This window comes from Cibotium barometz, chromosome 33 (genome assembly GCF_041138505.1).
Source record: "Cibotium barometz isolate CiBa-2024 chromosome 33, ASM4113850v1, whole genome shotgun sequence".
Classification (NCBI taxonomy): Eukaryota; Viridiplantae; Streptophyta; class Polypodiopsida; order Cyatheales; family Cibotiaceae; genus Cibotium; species Cibotium barometz.
The window spans coordinates 31,569,639-31,596,737 of NC_141078.1; the positions used below are offsets into that span (position 1 = coordinate 31,569,639).

The window sequence follows — 27,099 nt, forward strand, 5'->3', positions numbered from 1 at the left end:
TGTGTGTGTGTGTGTTTTACATTAATCGCATCACATTAATATAGATTCAATCATCGAGATCGATACTTAAAATGGAACACACACGACATTTTAATGAAGACTAGCAATGCCATTTATTTATATTAAGAGATAAATACAAATGACAACCCACTGAGAACCAAGGAGTAACACACTTATATATTTTTTTCCCTTGAAATCAAAATATCTACAAATGACAACCCAATGAGAACTAAGTAACACAATGTCCCAATGCCCAACACACGGTGTCTACCATACAAAGGAAGAAGAGTATCAGAGAGATCTTTGCATTTTGAAAAGTTAAATTTGAAAAGTTTATATCTTTTTACAATACTTGAAAAACTTGATTTGCATCTCTAAAATCACCTTGATACCAAGTGTATAGCAATATGCATGCATGGATCTTACAATAGTACATCATAGTGCAAAAGCATCAAATATATATATATACATATAATAAGAATGAAAAATAGTGTAATAAGTGCATATCACGCATTTTAAATGCTCCAAGAAAAAAAAATGAGCTTTTCAACTTCAAGTTTTCAAAACTCAAAAGGTTTGCAAGTTTTCAAATCTTAAAAGCTTTCAAGAAACAATGTTCTTAAGAAAGGGCATGTCTTGGACTTGGAATTTTTTGGAGAGTGTGTGCCAGCACTGTCCACATGAAAATATGGTTATTTATGTGTGTGTATATATGGTTAATAAATGGCCGCCCAGTTATGTCCCTTCTTGGGAAAAGAGACAGATCCAGACTTTGAATGTGAGCTTTAGTCAAAACAGGTCATTTAACCAAAATTTTCTACAAAGTTTTTCACATACTCAGTATGCACAATTTCACACGACTATAATATACAGCCACCTCTTCTCAAAAGTTAGAAAAGGGATTTATGGAGAATGTATGTAAAGGCATTGTAGACACCATATTCTGTCTTTCCCAAACCTGCAGCCCAGTAAAGCTAAGGATCCTCCAAGATTACCACCTATTACCCAGGGCCCAAAATCAGAGTCCAAATGGCTGCCCAACTCTGTCCCTCCTTGGTGGAAAATTGAAGCTCATTAGCAGCTCAAAGCTAGAATTGAAAGCTTTGAGACAGGATCCAACTCCTCCGTGCTTAGCTCCTGTGAGGGTATCATCTACTTTAGATGCCCCCATATTCCCAAACACCGCTAAGACGGACGCTGCGAACTGTAACCAGTTCAGTACACTTGAAAAGAGAACAGAAGAATGTCCCGTAGGTTTGAACAATGGGAAGACCAAAGAAAAAAGCTCCAAATCACAGCAGCCAGGTCCCCTTAGGAGAGTGCTTGCTGCTGCTGTCATACACAAGGAGTGGTAACTCCAGAATAATAACAAATTTAAGTCAGAACAAATGTACAGCTTACGCTGCCTTTGAAAAGCAATTGCCACCACATCCCTGCAAACAATCCTCAGTAGTCCCAACCGTCACCACGGCTGCCAAACTCCCATTTCTTTAACGGAAGGCCACCATAAAGCTCAGAAAATTTGAGAAGACAATTAGTCCTTTTCATGTAGTGGACTTTGGTATCCCTGCTGATAGCTGAACTAGACAGTTTTGATGTGTCAACCGCCCATGCAGGATGTATGTATTCAACTGTGCGTGATGCCGTGCTGTTAGCCAAGATATAATTTAGGAGAATGTCCTCACAGTTGAAGAGCTCATCTACAAGAGCTCTCCCTTGTTCTGCTGCTCGACTCCAGTACTTGGGGAATGCAACTTCACTGTCTAGAAAAGCAGCACCTGTCAAGATCATGTTGTAACCCTTCTTTTTACGGGCATACCGCTCGTTTCTGTATTTCAGAGCACTCCCATCATTCAAACGTGGATAAAAGCCCACAATTCTCTCTGGATGATGACGCCAGGCTTTGAAAGCCCTCTCCAGGTCATCGCATGTCATCATGATGTCATCATCCAACTCAAACACAGCCCGTGTCTTTATTTGAGGATCAGGTTTGAAGCGATTGTTTAGAGAATTTTTCTCCTCCACCCGGATGTGAACAGGTACAGCCGAGTCAAAATCAGTATCAGCATTCGGGGGCTTCCCCTTGTTCCAAACAACCACTATCTCTCTGACTGATGCACAGCGAGAATAATGCTTGATATACATCTTGAGATTCCAGAGCCGTGCCTCATATGTCATTGTAATCATTGTGAACTGTGAGTATTGGCCTTCCACCGGATATGGCTCCTCAGCTCCGTTTCCACCAAAGAAGGACCTCACTCCAATACAGACTGAAACCACACTCAAAAAGAAGCACACCAGCATAAGTGAGGCACCCGCACAGCTGCTGAACCTGATTCGACCCCTTATAGCAGAGGTACTCCTGTTCAACCGAGATAATGCTCGGTGTAGCTTTGACGTGACCTGAGGCCGTACCCATCCCGATGACTCATCACTTCTCTTGCCTGCACTGAGGCACTTGCTCAAGGGGAACACGCACCGGACAACACCAAAAATGATGCCAAATAGGAGAATGAGTGAGATAAGAACCAGGAAGGCTGCAGATCCCAAAAAGTACCTTGCATTCAGATCACCAGAAGGAACCCTGTCCCCATCCATAACTGCAATCCACCTACCGGACGGTAGTTTCTGGGCATCCAAGTGGTGGTAACGTAAACCATTCCAAGCATTCCGGCCTTTCTTTGATTCTTCTAGACCCAAAGGAACCTCCACCTCATGAAAGTCATTTTTGGTAAGAGTCTCCACATGAAACAAGTGAACCCTGCCCCCATAGGTCTCAGCACAGTCTTGTCCTACACGATAAAGCTGACCCTCGTGAATGAATGGTCTCCCACCATTGCGAGCCCCTGACCTTCGATCCCCATTATGCAAGGGGTTGCCTTTATGTTGCTTCCATGGACCAAAAGGTGTGCTTGCAAACCAGATTTCAAGTTCTCCATTCCTTTTGGCCCCAAATTGGTGAAGGTCTGACCCAAAAATCCAAAAATTTCCGTTGTACTCCACCATTGTTGCATCCACAAGGGGTCTCTTTATAAGGACCCTGTCTAGAGTCCATTCAAGAGGGAAATTCAATGCACGGTAAAGGCGAAGATCCCCCTTCTCATTACCCTCTGGCATCATATATACCTGTAAGAAAAAATACCAAAATTAGTGAAATATGTCGAATAAAACCTAAAATCATTTTTTTGCTTGGGAAAAAAAAATATCTTAAGCAAGTTCAGACATAAAGAAGGCAGTCAAGGCATCATGCTGTAAACTGGAGCTACCTTCCAAAACCTTGCATGCCCTTGGGGACTTGGGCTTACATTGTTTACTTCATTCCTTTACTGTCCACAGCCATGCCAGGAGCTAAGGATCCTATATAGAAGCATGTGACCCCCATAGAAACGTACAGAGCCGCTAGCTAGAGAAAAAGTAAATCCACTTTTGCAGGTAAACTTGCCAGGGGACATGACACATGAAGACCCATTGTGTTGACCTGAAGGAGAAAGTAATCGGTCCATACTCTCACCTTTCATAAGAAAGTGTCACCAAGCTTCCTCCTGGAAAGAAAAAGATGGATGATTTAATGGGAGCAAGGAGTAATCATTGCATAGGAAGGATCGAAGGACACATTAAGGGCACAATGGCTGAGACACGAGCAGAGCCTTGATGAACCTGATCCCACAAATCTAAACGTTAAAGCACCCAAATCGCTGCAATAACAGCAGCATACAGTGTCATAGATTGCCAACACAATTCATTCTATTGTTTTTTCATATTGTGCACAACCCTTCTTGGCAGGAGCGTGGTTCTGAGTGTTGATTGAGAGCAGAAAATCCCTTAATGATGAGCGCCATTTTGGTAAATCAATCAACTACCACTCACATGGAGTCGTGTCTTCTTTGCACCTTGGGTAGTCTTGTGACAAAATCCACGGAAATTGTCACGTGCACCCATGCACTGTGATATACGATGACACACTGGCTCATCAACAAGGCAAGAAACATGTACAGAAGTAGTACCTTGATAGGATATTTTGTTGTGAGCCGTGACCCCTTTGTGAGCCCCAATCCGGGACATGTCAAGCACAAGCTACGTAGGTCAATCTCCCAGCCATAGAGGTCTGTCAGGTCAGTCCTCTTAACCCACTTTGGAGAATTCAGCAAGCGATTCTCATGTAGGTAGATGTAGATGTCAGCCTTAGGAGTAGAATGCATCATAGGCATGATTAGTTGCATCCATGAAGTAGGGGCCAGCCCTGAGGCCAACCCATGGAGGGAAATTCCTTGCAATGGGTGATAATCACCCTCAGCCAATAGTAAGAACCAATCGGCAGCCTTTTATGTGGCCTGGGCAGCAGTCGGCAGCCTTAGGTAGGGCCTGGGCAGCAATTGGCAGGGACTGTGTCGGCCAGCAGCCAAAATCCCCACAACTCTATTCAGCATTTAATGCTATTTAATCCTAGTCGTGCCAGAAAAAAACAGGCCGACAAAATTAATGCCAGCCGACCAGCACTCCTTGGACATATAAGGGTGATCCTGCCATAGTCCAAAATCATCACATCAAAACTCAAGTTTACATTCTCAGTCAAGCATGTGTGCTTAGGCATCCTGCGGTGTTCAACAACCAAATCAATGAACCAAACTGCTTCCGATACAAAGAGGCATCAACCTCCTCACAAGGATTAACTGTAACTTTGGTATGCCAAATCTTGGGAACCTTCTAAAGGCCATACAAAGCCTTCCGGAACCTGTAAACCACCCCCTCTGAACTGGAACCTCAAAGCCTGGAGGCTGCTCAACATCCACCTCCACCTGCAAGTCACCATCTGCCACTTGTTTGGCTTTCCTACAAGTCCCCTGGGAAAGAGCTTCCTCATCTGCACGAGGCTCTTTGTCCCGAATGATACAAGACATCAGAGCATAGTTCACCTGTTAAGGCTCCTCTAACTGACGAACGCAAGAACTGGAAAGTTTCTACCTACTACTGCCAACATCTGGCAAGCCATCCACCATCTGGTCCTCGAAAGCCTGCTGCAGCGTATCCACATTCAAGTGGTCATGACGAAACTGCCACACATCACCTAATTGAGAACCTATAAGAGAGATTGCTTAGAGTTTGTAGATCCCATTCTCCACTCTGCCTTCCCATACAACCTAGCCTGTCGCTTTGTTCCGGAGAGCAACAAAATGCTCCTCAAACTCCACCCATACACCAGTCTTGCAAACCTCATGCACTAACAACAAATGAAAACCAAGAGATGGGACAAAAAGAATAGGAGGAATGCTTCCCCCCTCTGCCATCGGGAACAATCTCTATAGGGATAGTGGACTCGTCACCAATCAAGATGTGACCTGTGTGCCTCCAAAGATCTTGTAATAACTCTCGGGAAGGACTGATGTGCCTAGAAGCACCACTGTCTAGAATCCAGTCCTGAGTGTCCCTAGAGGTGAGTCCGCCTCCCTGCTCAAAGAAGATAAAACGCCGGTGTCCATAATCTCCAAGTGCACAAAAGCTGGAGTCTTCACAATTACTGCTGAGGGATCTGCACCCTGCTCAGTGCTCCGCTTCCTTTCTCGCCACAATTGTTACAGGTCCTCTTTGCCTTCAAGGCATCGTGATCCAAGTCGGACTCCTGCTCAGAAGACTTCCCTTTGCCCTTACTACGGCCTTACGACCACTGGCCAGTCAAGGCCTCAGAACCTCCACCTTGTGGAGGGTTCTTAAAACGCTCTTCCTGATCGAAGACCATAGGCACAAGCTCCTCCCATGTGATGGTGCTGAGCCTGCCACCCACTAGTGATCAAAGAGGAGTAGAAAGCTGAGTACTGAGAGATCAGATGAGACAACAAAGTGATGGCCATGTCCTCTAAAGATATCTCCTTCTCCCAGCCTGAAGAACCTCCTGCTGAAGAGCCTGCAACTTGTTGATGTGCTCCTGCATTGTTGAAGACTTTGTAGGATCCATCACCCGCACTGCACTTCCAAGGAAATCCGCTTCATGGGTGATACCCTGTTATACAGAGAAGCCAAATGCTGCCAAATCCCTCTGGCTAGCGTCATATGTTTGATATGATTAATCACTTGTGGTGTGCAATTAAGGAAGATGAAAGAACGCACACGGGCATTGCCACGATCTCACAATTGTGCTTGAGCCAGGAGCCTCCCGTTCTTTCTGAGTAGAGAGTAACAACTCCCCATCCTCCAACTCTGGCCATGGAACACCAACAATAATGAAATCAGCCAAGTCATAAGACTCCAATACAGACTCCATCATAACCTTCCAGATGCCATAGTTGGTCCCGTCCAACTGTCGATCCACCGAGAACGTGGGGATAGTAGGGATCTTCATATGCTTCTCAACCATCTCAAGCAAGTTTGCCATCTCGAGGGGGTAGCTCAGCCGATGGCTTCTTGCTTAGTTCTAGTATAGCCGACAGCAGCTTCCATGCCTTCCAATGCCAATCCAAGCCCCTGCTCCAAGTACAAACTACACCTTGTGCTCCAAATGGTCTTTTTCTTGGCTGCCCCTTCTGGATTAGCCCTGAGAATGTACATGGCATTTTCATGCACACAACACTGTAATACAGTAGTATCTCCTGTAACTGCTGCAGCAGCAATACTTAAGCACAGCCCGTGTGTCACCAAATGTGACCAGAGTACATGTACATACACCCAGTATCAACAATACATGTGCAAACCTTGTCTGCACTTCCAAAATGCACCGCTCGCTATATATTGCAATAGCCAGATTTCGAGCAAAAACAATTCTCTACCAGAACTTCCAAAAAACTGTCAAAAATACCCTGCAGTGATGAAACGGGGCCCGTAACGTGCCCAAAACGCGAATCTGGCTGGAAAAAATTTTGTCCAATAGAATGGAATACGTGCCCTGTAGTTCTACTCCTGCGAAGACAGCTCCTCAATCAAAGATGTGAAGCTCCTAGAGCTATGGAGGGAGTGTTGTACCTAAACCAAGAAGAGAAAAGAGATGATGGTGCTCTTACCCGTGTAGTACCGCTTCCTTCCTGCTTGTTCTTGCCTCTTGCTTGCCTCCTTAGCTGTCACATGAACCAGGCTCTGATACCATAAAGAGAATGTGGGGGAGAGGGAGAGCTTCAAACCCTAGCAAGCAAACACACACACACACAAGAGAGAGCAAGACACAAGAGAGAGATGGATAGCTGAATTTTCTTCTATCTTCTTCTTTTTTTTTTCCCGAGAAAAGATCCTTTCATTAGTTATATAAAAACGCCCGTAGGGCTACAAAAGATCTCTCCTGCTCCTAAGAGAGAGAAGAGCAGCGAATACATCATGGCAGCCCGGGAGACTCTCCCTAGGTGCTGCAAAATACAAGCATCGGTACAAAGAACTGAGCGGCTAAATCATACAATAGGGGGGGGGAAGAGCCAAACAGGTGGCCTGTAGTGCCAACGGGGGGATCCCGTGTGTAAGGTGTAGAAAGGGCCACAGCACCAAGTGGTGTGAAAGGCCTGGCGCCGTAAGATCGCCTCATCCGAGTCTCCCCGGATGCGGTCGTACTGTCCTCGCAGGGTGTGGATCAACTCTTGCCAAATCCCCCGTACAGTCTTTGCTGGTGGCTCCAATCTCCCCTCAAAGGCTGTAAAGCACCGGGCCCTCCAGGTGAACCAGATGGTGAGGCTGCTGAGGAGCTCCCATCGTAAATCCCTCTCCTGTGTCCAGCTGGCGGACGAGAAATCCGGTGCCGGAACCAGGCGAGGCTGGCCCCTAATAAATCTGATGGCCTGACTGCCCTGCTCCATCTCATAGCCCATTGCAGGCCCTGACGAGGTCGACCAAGCAGCGGCACCCCACGTAAACATACCCTCTGGAGAGAGGGGAGCCAGAATACGCAGCATCCGCAGCCAAATCTGCTGCGCCTGAGGGCAATCCCAAAGGCAATGTCTCTGTGTCTCCATAGGGTGGCCGCATCGGACGCAGGCCGCCGGAAGACCGCTGTAAACAAGCCAAGTGCCAACTGCTGAGCCCCTATGGGCGACCAGCCCCACTGAAAAGTTGAGATCCTGCGGGCCTATCGACTAGCCCAGAGCCGAGCCCAGAAATCCTCCAGGAACTCTTGTGAGAGTCCCTGCAATCGCCAATGCCCCGCTGCCGCTGGAGAAACCGTCCTCCTGGCCGTCAAAATATGCCGTCCCAGCCGAACAGTATACTGGAAAAAGGTGATCTCTGTGGCCTCAAGGGATGCATAAGGATCATGCCACTCGTACTCCCCGGGGTCCCACTGTAGCCGGGCCAAGGGGCGCGCTGCATATGCCCATATGCGCCAATCCGGGAGCACATCAGCAGGGTCGGGGTCAATATGCCACTTCCGAGAAGCGGCAGCCACTACCCGAATCCTCTGAAAGGTGCACTCTGCAACCAAAGGCGACTCCACCTCCACTCTCTGGAGTCTGCCCTCATCCTGAATCTCATAGTAGAGGCATCTGCCATCCTCAGTGCTAGCTCTGACAGCAATCAGGATCTCCAACTGTGTAAAGGCTCCCATCCACCGTGGGGCCACTGGCTCGAGAGGCGTGAACCACTCCTCTGTGAGTGCCTCCTGTATATCATCCCTCATAATCAACCCCCCTCTGAAGTGACTCAGCCTCTCCACCTGGATCTCCTCTGGTAGACTGCAGAAAGCCTGCCAGTCTCCAAAACTACGAGCGGGGCCTGCCGCTAAAGGTCCCCAGGCTAGACGAGGCCGAGAACCCAGCATATGACCCTGCTCCGTGCGAACCGCTGGGCTCCAGATGAGCGGCTGCCTGGCCGGCTCCTCAACACAAGAAGGAGGCCGCTGAGAGAGCCCCGGTCTCAGCAGCTCCCAAGCTCTCAGGATACTCAAAGCAAATCTGTCCTCCCATCCTCTACTGAGGCCTGTCCTCCTCATCTCTATGAAGATCCAGCGAATCTCTGGTGCCCAAGTACCCCCTGCAGGGGACGCCCGAGCCTGCAGTCACTGCAAGAGGAGCTCTTTCCACGGCTCAGCGCCTGGAAGTAACCCCCGAACAATAAGCTTCCCCAATAAGGCTCTGCTCTGATCGACTGGATCTATAATGCCCAAACCGCCCTGAGCCAGCGGAAGTGTAATAACTGCCCATGCAACCTTTGCCCGAGCTGGCTGACCGTCCCGCCCAGACCACAGAAAGTTCCTGATCAGCCTCTGTACCTGGCTGATGCAAGAGCTCGAGAAAATCCAGCAAGACGTAATATACCACATGGTCGCTAACAGCACCTGATTTGCCACCACCACCCTCCCAGCCAAGGATAGTCGAGCTGTACTCCAATACAATAGCTTCTTCCGAATGCTCAGAAGAAGCGGGGCAATCTGCTGCTCAGGTGACAAATCGAGGCCAATCTGGCATCCCAAATACCGCACTGCTGTGCCTGGAGGAATCCATCTAAAACCGGGGTCCGGGCTCCATGCCGGAGTGGGAGCACTACTGATCCAAAAGGCCACTGTCTTGCGCCAATTGATCAATGCTCCCAAAGCTGCACTAAAAACCTGGAGCGACTGCTCAGCCCGAATAAGATTGGCCTCTTGGCCATGCAAAAATAAGCCCGTGTCGTCTGCAAACTCAGCATCAAGCAAATCCTCCCCCCGGACTGGGAGCTGAAGTCCTCTCAAACCAACCTCCTCTGCTGTCAAATACATACTCATAGCCTCCGCAAAGAAGAGAAAAAGGAAAGGGGCGAGAGGACACCCCTGAACGGACTGATTTGGTCAGCTCAAAACTCGGCCCCCGTCCTCCTGCAATCAGCACCTGGCTGCGAGCTGTGGAATACAAAGCTGCCACCCCTCTGATCCATCCTGGCTCAAAGCCCAGGCGAAGCATAGTGCCCTCTAAGAATCCCCAATCAACTCTATCGTATGCCTTCTCAAAATCGAGAAGCATCACGACCAAGTCCTCGCCAAGAAATCTAGCTCGGGCCGTCGCCTCCCAGAAAGTAAAGATGTTGTCAAGGATACTGCGCTCCTCGACAAATCCTGTCTGAGTAGCATGAATCAACTCCCCCAGGAAGGGCTGGATCCTCAAACTCAAGGCCTTTGCTAAGACCTTGTAGACAGTATTGAGGATTGTAATAGGCCTCCAATGCCGAATGTCATCTGATACTCCCTCCCCCTTGGGGATAAGATAGATCAAGCCCTCTGAAAAGCTCTGCGGCATCACCCCAGTGTCCAAAACATGCTGAAAGCCCCTGCGGAGTCCTGGCCCAAAAAGGTCCCAATAGCGCATAAAAAAGGCCGGCGTCAGTCCGTCCTCCCCTGGGCAACTATGTCGCGGCGGCAGGACCCTCAAGGCCTCGGCAAGCTCAATCTCTGACAGAGGCGCACCTAGAACTGTACGCATTTGGTCTGTGACCCTCCTCTGCACATGGGCCCACACAGTTCTTCTATCTTCTTCTTCTCTACTCAACATAAAGATAAGAGTATACACTATATGGATTAGTACTCAACTACTACAACATACAAGGGTCGGTCCATAATGTGAACCCGACTAAATGAGCTGGCACTATAACTATGCCAGTCTCTAGTAATCCAAAATGGCTGGCTGTGAAATGGCTCACACAGCCTGTCATCCCACTAGCCACATACCAACCATAATCTCACCAACCATGCCAATGCTGTAGATGCGGAAGCTATCACCCAAGCTGGTCATCAATGTCCGTCGTAGCACTAGTTAAGCTCGATATCTCAACATGCGGGAGATTTGAAGAGCTTACGGGACTGCTCGTTTTTTGGTGCTGATTGAAGATCTGTTGGGTTGTTTGGGACTTGGAGACTGGGTAGAAGGCGGCCATCACCGTTGGACAGCCACCTTGCATATTAGTTGCAGCAGCTGTCACCTGAATCAAGACAAAGGCGGCTGAAGCGCTTCATTTATTGGAGTCCATGCACAGTCGGTTGGCCGACTGCTGGTCGGCCAGTTCCCCAAGGAGTCCAAAGGCCTATGAATAGGCAAAGAGCCTCATCATTAGAATCATTCATTCCACTGGGAAATGGGTCATAGTTAGGGACTGTTTTGGTAATGTTCACTTTTCAAGAAGACAGCCAAGGACTGTAGATTTGTAGGTACCTTTTTGTACCATATGAATATACTGAATTTCCAACACATCTCTCTCTCTCTACTCTCTCTCTCTATATCTGCGTTTTGCCTATCAGATGGTTTCCAAGAGTGTTTAGGACTGGAAGAAGACTCCCAGAGCTTCCGCGTGTTACATTGGTATCAGAGCATCAGGCTCAGCAAAGCTAAACACTAATTCAGTCCCATATGATGGTGTACAGGTCTAAGGTACAGGAAAGTACACGGATACAAAGCCCAAGGCAAGGAGCACAGAATCGGGAAGAACTCCCAGGAGGTTTGTTGGTGGTGTTCCACAAAGCCAAAGGGGATGGCAGTCCTGTGAGCCAGATAGGTTCTCGGGCAACGGTCCCAAGGGAGGTTTATCCTCCAAGGGTGATGTGAGAATGCTAGACTCATTTCTCAAGAATAAAGACCAAGACAGTGTTCAGAGTTAGGGCAGGAATAGATTGTGGACTAGATGGAACAGATGCATAGATCTTTGTCTGAGACAGAGTGGTTTTGGAGAACAGGCCGGGTTTTCACAGAGAAAAGGAGTCATCCAAGAACAGGTTGGAATCCCGTCATCAAGTTTAGCAGAGGGGAATGTCATGTACCATGTACATTCTCAGGGCTAATCCAGAAGGGACAGCCAAGAAAAAGACCATTTGGAGCACAAGGTGTAGTTTGTACTTGGAGCAGGGGCTTGGATTGGCATTGGAAGGCATGGAAGCTGCTGTCGGCTGTACCAGAACTAAGCAAGAAGCTATCGGCTGAGATATAAGGAGCTGTCAGCTGAATCAAGACAAAGGCGACTGAAGCGCTTCATTTATTGGAGTCCATGCACAATCGGCTAGCCGACTGTTGGTCGGCCAGTTCCCCAAGGAGTCCAAAGGCCTATAAATAGGCAAAGAGCCTCATCATTAGAATCATTCGTTCCACTAGGGAATGGGTCATAGTTAGGGACTGTTTTGGTGATGTTTACCTTTTCAAGAAGACAGCCAAGGACTGTAGATTTGTAGGTACCTTTTTGTACCATATGAATATACTGAATGTCTAGCACATCTCTCTCTCTCTACTCTCTCTCTATATCTGCGTTTTGCATCAAATGGTTTCCAAGAGTGTTTAGGGTTGAAAGAAGACTCCCAGAGCTTCCGCATGTTACATTCAGGTTGCATACAGAAGTTGTATGTTTGCAAGTTATTTGATTGCTACAGGAAAACATGTCTGACGAAATTAATCAGATTGTTAGTAAGAAGGTGGATAAGAATAACTTCCATGCCTGGAAGTTCAGAATGACCAATTTCCTAATGGGTAAAGGATTTTGGGATTATGTAAAAGGAGACAACAAGGAGCCTCCAGAGTTATCTAAGGAGAATGCCACTCCTGCAGATATAAAGGCATTCAAGGATTGGAATCAGGGTACAAGAAAAGTCATGTATTGGCTTTCAATTAGTGTCACAGACACTATGATAAGACACATACAAGATGCAAACACCCCAGCAGTTGCATGGCAGAATCTGGTTCAGATGTTCCAAACTAACACAAAGGCAAGGAAGTTGCAATTAAAGCAAGAGTTGCATACTGTGGAAAAGAAAAGCATGTCCATCAATGAATATGCCTTAAGATCAAGAGCATTGTTGAATCCCTTGGGTCTATCAATGTATCAGTGGAGGATGATGATTGGGTGAGTCGCGAGTGTTTGTCTGAATGGACTTGGCAAAGAGTACAAGCCATTCAAGATCTCCATTGCAGTTAGGGAGAATATTCCCAACTTTCGGGACTTGATATCTATGCTAATCATAGAAGAAAAGGCTTTAGGTGAGGATTCTTCTTCACAAAGCAAGAACACATCGGAATAGGCCTTCTACTCTAATTCAAGTAGAGGCAGAGATAGAGGCCGTGGTCGAGACCAAGGTGATGGCCGGCAAGGAAATCAGAATTCTGGACAACAACGGTCCAATGATTCACGGCAGCAATCATACACAGGTGAAAGAGGCCAGTCTAGAGGCAAGGGGAGCCAAAGAGACGGAGGTGGTTGGCAAAGAAATCAAAATGCAAATAGCATAGAGTGCTATTACTGTGGCAAACTAGGACACATGGCAAAGGACTGCTACAAAAAGCAGAATGACATTAAAAGTGAAATTTTAAGGAAAGTTGCAGCAAGGCAACTATGCATCATCTAGCAAACGTGGAGGTGGTGATGACAAAAGTGAGCAGTTATTTGTGATGCAGCACATGCTTAGTTCCATAACAGGGGATATGTCAAGATCTCTGGATTCTGGCGCCTCTAACCACATGACCAGTCATGCTGAGTGTTTAGAGATATGCAGAAAATGGAAAAACCAAGTTATGTAGAAACAGGTGATGAAACTACGCATCCCATTGTGCATGTTGGTAAAGTGCCATTGTCTATGCAGGATAGCAAAATGAAGTACTTGGCTGATGTACTTCATGTTCCGAATATTACAAAGAACCTGGTTTCTGTTAGACAGATGGTTGAACAGGGTCTGCAAGTGAGGTTTAATCCTCAAGGATATTTTGTGGAAGGCTTCAAAAATAAGTGTCGCTTGGTTGCAAAGGGTATTGTTTGGCAGGATGTTTACTTTGGATGTGAACATGCATAAGATAAAGACAGAGCCATGTTTGCGCATGAAACAGGTATCATTGCAGATATTGACATATGGCACAAGCGCATTGTTCATGTGAATGTACAGCGACTGAAGTCTATGCAGGCCCAAAATATTGTTGCAGGTTTGCCAAAGTTTAAGCTTGCCGGTATGCATAAGGTATGTGAAGCATGCCAACTTGGTAAGCAGGCCAAACATGCTTTCCCACATGAAAAGCATGTCAGTGCAAGGCCATTGGATGTCATACATTCAGATGTATGGGAACCGACCAAGACTGAAACAATTGCAAGTTGCACGTACTATGCTACATTCATTGATGACCACACTAGGAAAGTGTGGGTTTATTTCATGAAGGAGAAAAGTGAGGTGTTTACTCACTTTCAGAGATTTAAAGCCTTGGTCGAGAAGAAAAAAGATATACAAATAAAATGCCTAAGATCAGATAGTGGGGGAGAATATTTCTCCAATGAGTTCAGCGATTTCCTGAGAAAGCAAGGAATCAAGAGACAGTTTACATGCAGGTACACTCCGCAACAGAATGGTGTTGCAGAAAGAAAAAACAGGCACATTGCAGAAGTGACACGTGCCTTGATGGCTGAAAAAAGTTTACAGGCATAAGACCCGATGTGTCTCACTTGAAAGTGTTTGGGTGTATTGCATATGTACATGTTCCTGATGAAGTGAGAACAAAATTGGATCCAAAGACAAAGAAGTGCATCTTCATTGGTTATGCTATGGAGCAAAAAGGTTATAGATGCTATAATCCTACCACTCGTGAGATGCGAGTAAGCAAAGATGTTGTTTCCGATGAGATGAGTAGCTGGTATGCACCAATTGTGAAGGCAACAGAAGATGCAAATATAAGAAGTGCTGATGTTGCACCACATGTAGAGCAGCAAACACAGATACTGAGTGGATCTGGGGAGTCCTCAAGCAGTGGATCCAATGTTAGCCCATGGTCAGGCAGGTTGAGAAATGATGCAAGTACACATGTATCACAGAAAGGGAAGGAAAAGGTAGATCAATCTTTTGTGCCTGATCTGTCAGCAGGTCACTCATATGTGGATGGTGACTCTAGTGGCTCTAAGCAGAGCCTTGATGAGAAGCTTGGCATTCCGTCTGTGGTTTACTCCTGGTGTAAGGAGAACCAGGACTGTTTTGAGGATACCAGGCAGTGATCCAAGTGTACGCAGGTCTACAAGGGTTAGATACCCTGTTGACAGGTTAAGATATGATGGATATACAGCCCATCATTATGATTGCATGGTAAAAGCAATACAAGAGATTGAGCCCACTTGCTTTGAGTACGCAATTGAAAATAAGAAATGGGAAGATGCCATGGATGAGGAGATGGCAGCATTGGATGCAAATGCAACATGGGAGTTTTTTTTTTTTTTTTCCAGAGAAAAGATCCTTTCATTAGTTATATAAAAAACGCCCGTAGGGCTACAAAAAATCTCTCCTGCTCATAAGAGAAAAAGAGCAGGGAATACAGCATGGCAGCCCGGGAGACTCTCCCTAGGTGCTGCAAAATACAAGCATCAGCACAATGGACTGAGAGGCTAAATCATACAATAGGGGGGGGGGGGGGGGGGGGGGGAAGAGCCAAACAGGTGGCCGGTAGTGCCAACGGGGGGATCCCGTGTGTAAGGTGTAGAAGGGGCCACAACGCCAAGTGGTGTGAAAGGCCTGGCGCCGCAAGATCGCCTCATCCGAGTCTCCCCGGATGCGGTCGTACTGTCCTCGCAGGGTGTGGATCAACTCCTGCCAAATCCCCCGTACAGTCTCTGCTGGTGGCTCCAATCTCCCCTCAAAGGCCGTGAAGCACCGGGCCCTCCAGGTGAACCAGATGGTGAGGCTGCTGAGGAGCTCCCATCGTAAATCCCTCTCTTGTGTCCAGCTAGCGGACGAGAAATCCGGTGCCGGAACCAGGCGAGGCTGGCCCCTAATAAATCTGATGGCCTGACTGCCCTGCTCCATCTCATAGCCCATCGCAGGCCCTGACGAGGTCGACCAAGCAGCGGCACCCCACGTAAACATACCCTCTGGAGAGAGGGGAGCCAGAATACGCAGCATCCGCAGCCAAATCTGCTGCGCCTGAGGGCAATCCCAAAGGCAATGTCTCTGTGTCTCCATAGGGTGGCCGCATCGGACGCAGGCCGCCGGAAGACCGCTGTAAACAAGCCAAGTGCCAACTGCTGAGCCCCTATGGGCGACCAGCCCCACTGAAAAGTTGAGATCCTGCGGGCCTATCGACTAGCCCAGAGCCGAGCCCAAAAATCCTCCAGGAACTCCTGTGAGAGTCCCTACAGCCGCCAATGCCCCGCTGCCGCTGGAGAGACTGTCCTCCTCGCCGTCAAAATATGCCGCCCCAGCCGAACAGTATACTGGAAAAAGGTAATCTCTGTGGCCTCAAGGAATGCATAGGGATCATGCCACTCATACTCTCCGGGGTCCCACTATAGCCGGGCCAAAGGGCGCGCTGCATATGCCCATATGCGCCAATCCGGGAGCACATCTGCAGGGTCGGGGTCAATATGCCACTTCCGAGAAGCGGCGGCCACTACCCGAATCCTCTGAAAGGTGCACTCTGCAACCAAAGGCGACTCCATCTCCACTCTCTGGAGTCTGCCCTCATCCTGAATCTCATAGTAGAGGCAACCGCCATCCTTAGTGCAAGCTCTGACTGCAATCAGGATCTCCAACTGTGTAAAGGCTCCCATCCACCGTGGGGCCACTGGCTCAAGAGGCGTGACCCACTCCTCTGTGAGTGCCTCCTGAATATCATCCATCATAATCAATACCCCTCTGAAGTGACTCAGCCTCTCCACCTGGATCTCCTCTGGGAGACTGCAGAAGGTCTGCCAGTCTCCAAAACTACGAGCTGGGCCTGCCGCTAAAGGTCCCCAGGCTAGACGAGGCCGAGAACCCAGCATATGACCCTGCTCCGTGCAAACCGCTGGGTTCCAGATGAGCGGCTGTCTGGCCCGCTCCTCAACACAAGAAGGAGGTCGCTGAGAGAGCCCCGGTCTCAGCAGCTCCCAAGCTCTCAGGATACTCAAAGCAAATCTGTCCTCCCATCCTCTACTGAGGCCTATCCTCCTCATCTCTATGAAGATCCAGCGAATCTCTGGTGCCCAAGTACCCCCTGCAAAGGGGTGCCCGAGCCTGCAGCCGCTACAAGAGGAGCTCTTTCCAAGGCTCAGCGCCTGGAAGCAACCCCCGAACAATAAGCTTCCCCAATAAGGCTCTACTCTGATCGACTGGATCTATAATGCCCAAACCTCCCTGAGCCAACGGAAGTGTAATAACTGCCCATGCAACCTTTGCCCGAGCTGGCTGACCGTCCCGCCCAGACCACAGAAAGTTCCTGATCAGCCTCTGTACCTGGCTGATGCAAGAGCTCGAGAAAATCCAGCAAGACGTAATGTACCACATGGTCGCTAACAGCACCTGATTTGCCACCACCACCCTTCCGGCCAAGGATAGTCGAGCTGTACTCCAATACAAAAGCTTCTTCCGAATGCTCAGAAGAAGCGAGGCAATCTGCTGCTCAGGTGACAAATCTAGGCCAATCTGGCATCCCAAATACCGCACTGCTGTGCCTGGAGGAATCCATCTAAAACCGGGGTCCGGGCTCCATGCCGGAGTGGGAGCACTACTGATCCAAAAGGCCACTGTCTTGCGCCAATTGATCAATGCTCCCGAAGCTGCACTAAAAACCTGGAGCGACTACTCTGCCCGAAGAAGATTGGCCTCTTGGCCATGCAAAAATAAGCCCGTGTCATCTGCAAACTCAGCATCAAGCAGGTCCTCCCCCCGGAATGGGAGCTGCAGTCCTCTCAAACCAACCTCCTCTGCCGTCAAATACATGCTCATAGCCTCCGCAAAGAAGAGAAAAAGAAAAGGAGCGAGGGGACACCCCTGACGGACTGATTTGGTCAGCTCAAAACTCGGCCCCCATCCTCCTACAATCAGCACCTGGATGCGAGCTGTGGAATACAGAGCCGCCACCCCTCTGATCCATCCTGGCTCAAAGCCCAGGCGAAGCATAGTGCCCTCTAAGAAACCCCAATCAACTCTATCGTATGCCTTCTCAAAATCGAGAAGCATCACGACCAAGTCCTCGCCAAGAAATCTAGCTCGGGCCGTCGCCTCCCAGAAAGTAAAGATGTTGTCAAGGATACTGCGCTCCTTGACAAATCCTGTCTGAGTAGCATGAATCAACTCCCCCAGGAAGAGCTGGATCCTCAAACTCAAGGCCTTTGCTAAGACCTTGTAGACAGTATTGAGGATCGCAATAGGCCTCCAATGCCGAATATCATCTGATACTCCCTCCCCCTTGGGGATAAGATAGATCAAGCCCTCTGAAAAGCTCTGCGGCATCACCCCAGTGTCCAAAACATGCTGAAAGCCCCTGCGGAGGCCTGGCCCCAAAAGGTCCCAATAGCGCATAAAAAAGGCCGGCGTCAGTCCGTCCTCCCCTGGGCAACTATGTCGCGGCAAGACCCTCAAGGCCTCGGCAAGCTCAATCTCTGACAGAGGCGCACCTAGAACTGTACGCATCCAGTCTGTGACCCTCCTCTGCACATGGGCCCACACAGTATGTCTGCATACATCTCGATCCTCAGTGGCTGGCTCCGCTGAAAGCAGGTCTCTATAAAATGCAGTGGCAATGGCTCTAATCTCCCCAAGCTCAGTAGCTACCGATCCATCCGGTCTACCAAGCTGGCGGACTCCTGCTCGCGCATGACGAGGTCCATTGATCTCAAAAAACTCTCCAGTCACTCTATCACCAAGCTGCGTCCACTGAGAGGCCTGACGACGATAGTAAAACTCGTGTCTCTGCTCCTCTACCTCTCTAAACTCCTCGCGTGCCTGGCCCAGCTGGGACGCCACCCACTTGCAAGCTGCTGCTCCTGAAGGCGCTGTAGCGAAGCAAGGCTGCGTCTCAGCCGATGCTCCCGCTCGCGAATCTCTCCCAGCCGTGTCAAAGCTGCAGCGTGAAGAAAAGAGCTAAGATCGGTGAGTCCCTGAGCACACTGGCCCGCTGCATCCTGGTCAGAGCACTGACTATCATGCCAGATCCTCTCAATGTCGTCAGCGAGACTGGGATCTGTAAGTATCCTCTCTGGGATCCTCAACTGCAAGCTGGGCTCCCGTGTCCCCTCCTCCAATGTCAATATAACTGGCACATGATCTGAAAATGAGGTGCCAGCGAGAATGCCGACGGAGCCCCCTCGCTCCCCTAACCAGTCGCCCACATAAAAGCGATCAATCCGTGATAGATTAGTCCCTCCCTGCCGACGATCTGACCGAGAGAAACTAAGACTGTCCTGAGACCGGGAGAAAGCCCCATGCTGCCATGCATCAGTGATCCTCAGTGACATGCAAAACCGATCCCAAGCTGTAAGCTCCGTGCCGTGTGCACTGTAACATGACTGCCTCCCACCCTATCTGCCGGGTCCTCAAGCATGTTGAAGTCTCCCCCGACACACCAATGTGCGGCCTCTAGCAATGCATCCGTAACCTGGGTCCATAACTCTGCTCTGGCACTAGCATGATTGGGCGCATAGACGTTGAGCACGCCCAATAGCTCATCATGCATCCTCAGAATGACATACTGTGCTCTACCAGGCACAATGATCCCTCGATCCACAATGGCCTGCCGCCATACATCTGCGATGACCATGCATACTCCTCCCTGTCCACCCAAAGGACCAAACCCTGCAGACTAAAAAGTGTCCCATCTACCAGGCATCACCGAACCATATCTCCGGATCCTGCTCTCACCCAAGTGGTGCTCCTGCATCATCAAAATATCAATGCTGCCACCAACCAACCATCTCTGAAGCTCCTGCCTCAAGCAACCACGATAGCATATAAAATGTGCTCCGCCAAGGCCCTGTACATTCCATGAGATGATCCTCATGGATGTCCTGCTGAGGTGGATGCTGTCTCAGCCGTGCGGCGGGCCTTCGCAAGCGGCTTGGATGGAGAGTAGTCCCCATCCGAGCGGCTGCGAATCTGCCCACCCGGTGTACTGCAAGAATCCCAGATCAGGCGCCAGTGGCTGTGGCCCATGGCGACTGCCTCCTGCTCTGACAGAGAAACCTCGTGTATACACACATATCCAGGGTCGCGTGCTAAGTCGGCCACTATGCGCACGACCAAATGCCGAATCCGTGAGGTATCCACACCCCCGGGATCCAAGAAAAAATGAGCCAACTCCCAAAGTCGGCCTATCACATCTGTCACCTCCAGATCGCTCATGTGATGAGAAAACTCAACTGCCTGAGTCTTCAAAGTGCTGAGAGCGAGCTCTAGAGTCCACTCCCGGTCGCAAGGGCCACATAGAGGGAAAGAGAAGGCCACCGCTGAGTCTAGTGCCTCCTCTCCGTGGGCCGGAGGTATCAACACATGAAATCGGATGGGTGCTGGCTCATGGGGGCCCTCTGCTCCAAAAAGCCGTGTGAAAGTATAATCAAAAGCCTCCGAGCGCTGTCTAATGCCAAGGCGACTCAGCCGACTGCGGATAGATGAAATCCGTGAAGCCCTAATCGGCATAGGTCTCCTCTGTGATGCTCGAGCGAGATCAGTGCTCAGCGCTCTCCGGACTGCAGGTGAACGCCAGGGAACCGCCAAGGCCTCCCGAGAGGGAGAGGCGGGCGGAGGGGGAGGAGGGGGAGGCGAGGGGGATGGAGAGGGAGCCGCTGCCGAAACCGGAGCGGAGACGGGAGGAGGCGATGGTGGAAGCGAGGCGGTGGGGGGGGGGGGGCGGGGGTGGGGGGGGGGGTGAAGGAGGGGGTGCTGGCATCTCCTGGTCCTCAGTCGTCGCCGCGAGGGTCTCCTCCTCGAGGGGAGAAAAGCTGTTCCTCCTCACGGGAACCCAGTGAGGCTGAGATTGTGGTTGCTGCTGCAGCGGTCTCTGGGCGTGCTGCTGTGGCTGTCTCCCTCGGCAGCGCCCCTATCCAGGCTGCCACTCCGAGGTCTCTGTGGCCTGAGCAGGTGTCCCGAAGGCAGCCTGCCGAGCCGAATCTGTGGGCGGGCCATCAGTAGCCTGCTGTTGTGGTGAGGGTCGGGGTCTCCTGCGAGGGCACGCCTTGGCCAAATGACCGACCTGCCTGCAAATGAAGCACTGATTCGGGAGCCCCGAGAACTCCACTCTCTGATCTATCCATCCCCCCCCTATCCTAGGTAGCTGAATGACCTTAGGAAGAGAGGAGATGTCAGACACCAACACTCTGACCGAAGGTAGCCCAACTGCTCTGGCCACCACTGAAGCCGCTGAGGGGCCAGTCTCTAGTACCCAGCCCACCAATGCTCCGAGCCTGGAGAGGAGCGGAAGATACTCCCGGCGGAGTCCAGGGAAGCAAACTGTAACATGGAAGAGGCGCTCTCCCTGCTCCGCCGCTGCTGGGTCAAATCCATGCTGCCAAGGTCTGAAGAAAGCCCGAGCACCCCTGATGTCCAGGGGACTCATGGCAAGGACCTTGGCAACGCTCTGGGCGGCCTCGAACTCGATCTGATAATGTCCCCGGCCCAGGAGCTGTACATCCAGGATCTTGCCCACATCTGCAAGAAGGCGAGCCTGAAGAAGATCCCTGATCTCCCCTCTGCTGGGGCGAGTGCCGACTATACGGCAGATGGTGGAATGAGCTTGGAGGCGTTCCAGCTCTGCGGCGGTGAGACTCGCTTCCTCTTCCGGCGAAAGAGAAAGCCTGATGGGGATGTCCTCGGGGGCGGGCGAGGGGGCTGCGGATGAGTCCCTCTGAGGCGAGGCGGGAGGAGTCTCCATCAGAGTCTGAAGCTCAGGCGAAGGCGAGGCGAAAGCGGAAATCCTGCAAGAAACAAGCTGCACACAGAGAGGCGGAAGACCGGAGGAAAAGGAAAAAACAAAACCCCCTGGGGGTGAAAAATAGCACGAAAGAGGAGGGAGGGGGCGAAAAGTCGAAGGAGAAGCCCGCCGGGGGGGGGGGGGGGGGGGCGGCAACAACGCGAAAGGGAGGGGGGGCGGGGCGCTGCTGAAGGGAGGTGGGGGCGAACAGGCGAAGAGGGGGGGGGGGGGGGGCGAACAGGCGAAGAGGGGAGAGGCGCAGCAGCGAGGAAGGGGGGGCGCAAGAGGGCGAGTACGCAAGAAGAAGGGGGGGGCGCAATGGCGAGAAGAGGGGGGGGGCGCAGAAGCGATGGCAGGCGGGGGGAGGAAGGAAAGGGACGCGAGGGAGGGAAGGCGAGGGGCGAGCAGCGCGAGCGCAGGGGTGAAGGCGGGAGCTTCAGCGAGCAGCGATCGACTTGCCGGGGCAATTACTACACCTCAAACCTGTCTCAACCGAATGCAACATGGGAGTTAGTGCCTTTGCCTAAGAAAAAGAAGGCAATTGGATGTAAGTGGGTGTATAAAGTTAAGCACAATGCTGATGATTCAGTGAGAAGGTACAAGACAAGATTGGTTGCCAAGGGCTATGCCCAGACATATGGCATAGACTATGAGGAGACATTCAGCCCGGTTGCAAGAATGGCAACCATAAGAGCTGTCATTGCTATGGCTGCAGCGAAGGGTTGGTCTTTACATCAAATGGATGTAAAGAATGCTTTCTTGCATGGTGATTTGCAAGAAGAAGTGTACATGATGCAGCCACCAAGTTATGAGAGTGATGCACATCCACATTTTGTGTGCAGGTTACGCAAAGCCTTGTATGGCTTGAAGCAAGCACCCAGAGCATGGTCAAACAAGATCGGGGAGTATCTTGTTACCATTGGATTTTAGATATCCAATGCAAATTTTTCACTACTCCAGCTCCTACAGGACATCGGGGCTCCATCCGACATGATTCAGAGCATCATCGCTCTTTATGAGTCAATCACCGGACGGGTGAGAGCCCCAAGAGGGATGTCACAGCAAATCACTAGTACTATTGGGGTGAAACATGGCTGCCCTTTATCACCCACTCTCTTCGGCCTCTATTGATGAGATCTCGAGCTTCATTGACAGATTAGGTGGGCTAGGCGCTCCACTTGCAGACATATTGATTCCCCTCCTATTCCACACAGATGACATTGTGCTCATATCAGACGAGGGGCTTCAGTGACACCTAGATGCTCTGCAGGTTTTCTGTACACAGCAAGATCTCACTGTTAACCTTGGTGAAACCAAGGTCATGGTCTTCAGCACCTCCCGCCCCTACACATCCTGATTGAGCTTCACATACAGGGGAGCCCTAGTGGAGATTGTCACATCATGTGTACCTTGGAGGTACTTTTAGTGGCCCCCTCTTTACCATGACCACAGCAGCACGCACTAGAGTGACCGGTTCCGGAGGAGTGACTCTACCCTTGATCACATCTTCACCCTTCAAGCCATCATCGAGGAGGGCAGAGGGCGCCATCAAAGGATCTATTGTTGCTTTGTGGACTTCCGCAAAGCTTTTGATACTGTTCCCAAGACACCACTACTCCAGCACCTACAGGACATCCAGGCTCCATCCAACATGATTTGGAGCATCATCGCTCTTTATGAGTCAGTCATAGGACGGGTGAGAGCCCCAAGAGGGATGTCACAGGAGATCACTAGTACTATTGGGGTGAAACAGGGCTGCCCTTTATCACCCACTCTCTTTGGCTGTGTACAGAAAACCTGGAGAGCATCTAGGTGTCACAGAAGCCCCTCCGCTGAATCTGATATGAGCACAATGTCATCTGTGTAGAGTAGGAGGGGAATCAATATGCCTGCAAGTGGAGCGCCTGGCCTGCCTAATCTGTCAATAAAGCTCGAGATCTCGAGCCCAGATATCACAGTTAACCTTGGTAAAACCAAAGTCATGGTCTTCAGCACCTCCCACCCCTACACATCCAGATTTAGCTTCACACAGGGGAGCCCCGGTGAAGATTGTCGCATCATGTGTGTACCTCGGTGGACATCATCTTTGGCCTCTGTATTGATGAGATCTCGAGCTTCATTGACAGATTAGGCGGGCCAGGCGCTCCACTTGCAGGCATATTGATTCCCCTCCTACTCTACACAGATGACATTGTGCTCATATCAGATTCAGCCGAGGGGCTTCAGGGACACCTAGATGCTCTCCAGGTTTTCTGTACACAGCCAGATCTCACTGTTAACCTTGGTAAAACCAAGGTCATGGTCTTTAGCACCCCCCACCCTTACACATCCAGATTTATCTTCACATACAGGGGAGCCCCGGTGGAGATTGTCCCATCATGTGTGTACCTCAGAGCGACTTTTAGTGGCCCCCACTTTACCATGACCACAGCAGCACGCACTAGAGTGACGGGGATATGCAGCTTTGGCCGTCCTTGAGCAACAGTGCTTCCAGGGCCCAGGCCATTTCCAAGAGCCCAGGACAAAGGATTGGCTCTCCGACACCCTCGTCACACGAGCCTTGATGTATGGAGCACCTTTCTAGGGAGCATACCTATCAGAGCAGAATCGGCAGCATGTGGAGAGGCTTTCGCTCGCATGATTCACAGCGAACCATCGGTCCCACATGCAATCATTCAGGCAGAGTTTGTTGGGGTAAAGGCGTTCTGCCCACCCTTATAGTGTGTACAAGCCCATAAGTTATAGTACATAGTACACTTAGTACTTTTAATGTACTAAGTGCACTATGTGTACTAGTGCAATATACATGTGTGATAGGGGAGTCACACACTCATGCCTTATGAGTTGACTTATCCCCACAACTCTCTCTCTCTCTCTCTCTCCCTTGTGCTTCTCTGTGTATGTCGCTCACATGACCTAACCCTAATTTGAACGCTGGGCTGTCTGCGTGAAGCGAAGGCTACACACAAGTTTGGCTGTGGTAGCTAAGCGTTCAAGCGCTACTAGGCGAAGGCAAATTCGTCTCATACACAAGGCTGGCGCTAGGCGAAACTGAAACGAGAACCGATGAGCATCAGGTACTCAATGGTGCGGTGAGCGTGGAAGGTCGCGGGCAGGCGTGTAACGAAGAAGTGTCAGCGCTGAACGTTAGACGGCGTAGAGCTACCGGTCGGAGGCGCCGTCAACGAGCGAACACGTACGGGCGGACCTTTACGCGTGGTCGTTTAAACTCTGCCGTGGCCGTTTTTCGCCACACTGTCATCAAGCTTTTCGAGGTAATTCCAAAAGAAACGCAGAGAAGGGTCCTGCAAGACCGCTGGGCTGGAGTCGCAGAGCTGAATGAAAGCCTTCAGCTGCGCGATCTTGCCTGCATCCATCTTTAGGTCAGAGGAAGAGTAGCAGCAGTTCCTTAGGCAGCAGCAGCAGCACCTACTCGTCTGGAAACATAATAAAAAGCAATAGCTTTCTGCAGCAGCTAGGCCGGCACATAAGTGCCCCCTCACCTGCATTAGAAGTGCCCCCTAACCTGCACAGAACAGAAGCAGCAATCATCAACCCCTCTTTTCCTGCAACAGCCTGCAAATTGAAGAATCAAAAATTACAAGGTATTTTCCTCAATTTTTTTTTGGGATTTGCAATTGAGCAAGTACAATCAACAATTGAGCAGATACAGGTGTCGAATTGCTCAATTTTGAGCAAAATTGGCAAAATTGGGTGACATTGGTCACAATCAGGATCAATTTGCAGGAAATTGAATGTCAAAATTTGGGGCTTTTGATGTAATTGTGCAATTAAGCACTCATACATGCTGTATGATGTGAAAAATCGCACATTTGGGCAAAATTGCAACAAAATTGCAGCAAATTGCAGTGCAAATCAAGGGGCTTTTGTGCCGATTTGGTTGATTTGCATGCAGGCGATCGCATTTGATGCTGTGGATAATGTGTTGATGCCTTACAAGCACACAATGTGCCTGTAAATCAAGGGGGTTTCATGTATTTGATGTATATGTGGCCAAGGGAAAGCATCGTGAACACTCTCGATGCCTTCATGTGCGTCAATGTACCATGTATGATCAGAAATTGATCTTAAATCAAGGGGCTTTTCAAGTTTGTATGCTTGTTGAGCTTGGCAAAGCAACAGGCAAGACATTTATGCCTTGAATCCTCAAAAATCAGCTTGCAGTCAAGGGGCTTTTGCCCAATTTCTGTTCGGGACTGTTGTATGCAGTGTTCGGGACTGTAAAAGTCTGATTTTCACTCATTTGGACAGCCAGGAGAGCATTTATTGCTATTGTACCTGCTGGTACAGATTTGGCACAGCTTTGTGCATGTTTTGGCATGGCTGTACACTGTTTTGAGTGACCGAAAGGTTCAATTTCAGCTGCTGAACTTGCCGGTACAGGTTTGGTACATCATTGGTGAGCACTTGGTACTGCTGTACAGTACTTTGGAAGGGCAAAAGAGCACATTTAAGGTGCTGTCCAAAATCTGCAGCAACCAGATTTTGGTGTTTTCATCACATACAGTGGGAGAAAAGTTGCATTCTTGCTTCCGCAGTGGGAGATAAAGCTTGGGAGAACAACTGTGAGCACTTTGTGTGCTTTTGGTGCAGTGTTTGCACATTTTGCAGGGAGTCAGGCATTGACAGGTTGCATATTGCTATGGCAACCACAGGAGAGAGCTCTTCATTGCTTCACATCAAGAAGCTTGAAGGCTCGCATAATTATGATATTTGGCAAACCCAGTGCTACAATGTGTTGCTCCAGAAAAAGCAGCACAAGCCTATCAAAGAAAGGGGTGTGATGCCCGCTTCTCTTACTGCTGAAGAGTGGGAAGATATGGATGAGCTGGCAAGATCTACTATCATGTTGTCTGTGTCAGACTCTTTACTTTTCAGCATTCGTGAAGAGAAGACAGCTTGGGGAATGTGGCAGAGATTGCAGGACTTGTATGCCCAACAAAGTGCCTCAAGCAAAGTGTATTGGTTGAAGAAACTCATAGGCCTTCAGATGAAGGAAGGGGCTTCTATGACAGCCCATCTAAATGAGTTTAATGGTATTGTCAGCCAGGTCATCAATCAAAAGTTGGCAATGGACGATGAGTTCAAAGCCACTTTTTTGTTATGCACTTTGCCAGAGAGTTGGGACACATTCAGGACAGCCACTAGCAATTCGAATGCTATGCTGTCATATGCAGATGTTGAGGGTGCTCTTCTTCAAGAAGAGATGAACAGGAAAAACAACTCTGTTGGAAAGTCCAATGCAATGAATGCACGTGGAAGATCCCAGCAAAGGGGGAAAAGCCAAGAAAGGGGAAGGAGCAAGTCTCGCTCCAAAAAGGATTTGGAATGCCATTATTGTGGCAAGAAGGGACACATTAAAAAGCAATGCTACAAATGGAAAAATGATCAAAAAGAAAAGGGAAAAGGCAAAGACAAAGAGAAGGATGAAGCCAAAGATGTAAAGCCAAAGGGCAAAAGTGGAGTCAAGATTGAAGAAATCAATGTGTCACATGCAGGTGGCAGTGAGGATGAGGTCCTATTTACTTCTTCACTTGATGCCCAT

The 27,099-nt window shown here is 49.6% G+C and overlaps 1 protein-coding gene across 1 annotated transcript in view; it reads right to left on the minus strand.

Moving 5' to 3' along the window:
- Positions 1-784: 784 nt before the first annotated feature.
- Positions 785-27,099, minus strand: part of LOC147619486 (glucosamine inositolphosphorylceramide transferase 1-like) — a 53,129-nt gene continuing 26,814 nt past the window's right edge. The window contains exon 5 of the mRNA XM_086773168.1: positions 785-3,126. Coding sequence (XP_086629294.1) covers positions 1,447-3,126 — 1,680 coding nt within the window. The 3' untranslated portion in view covers positions 785-1,446. The remainder of the gene's footprint in view (positions 3,127-27,099) is intronic.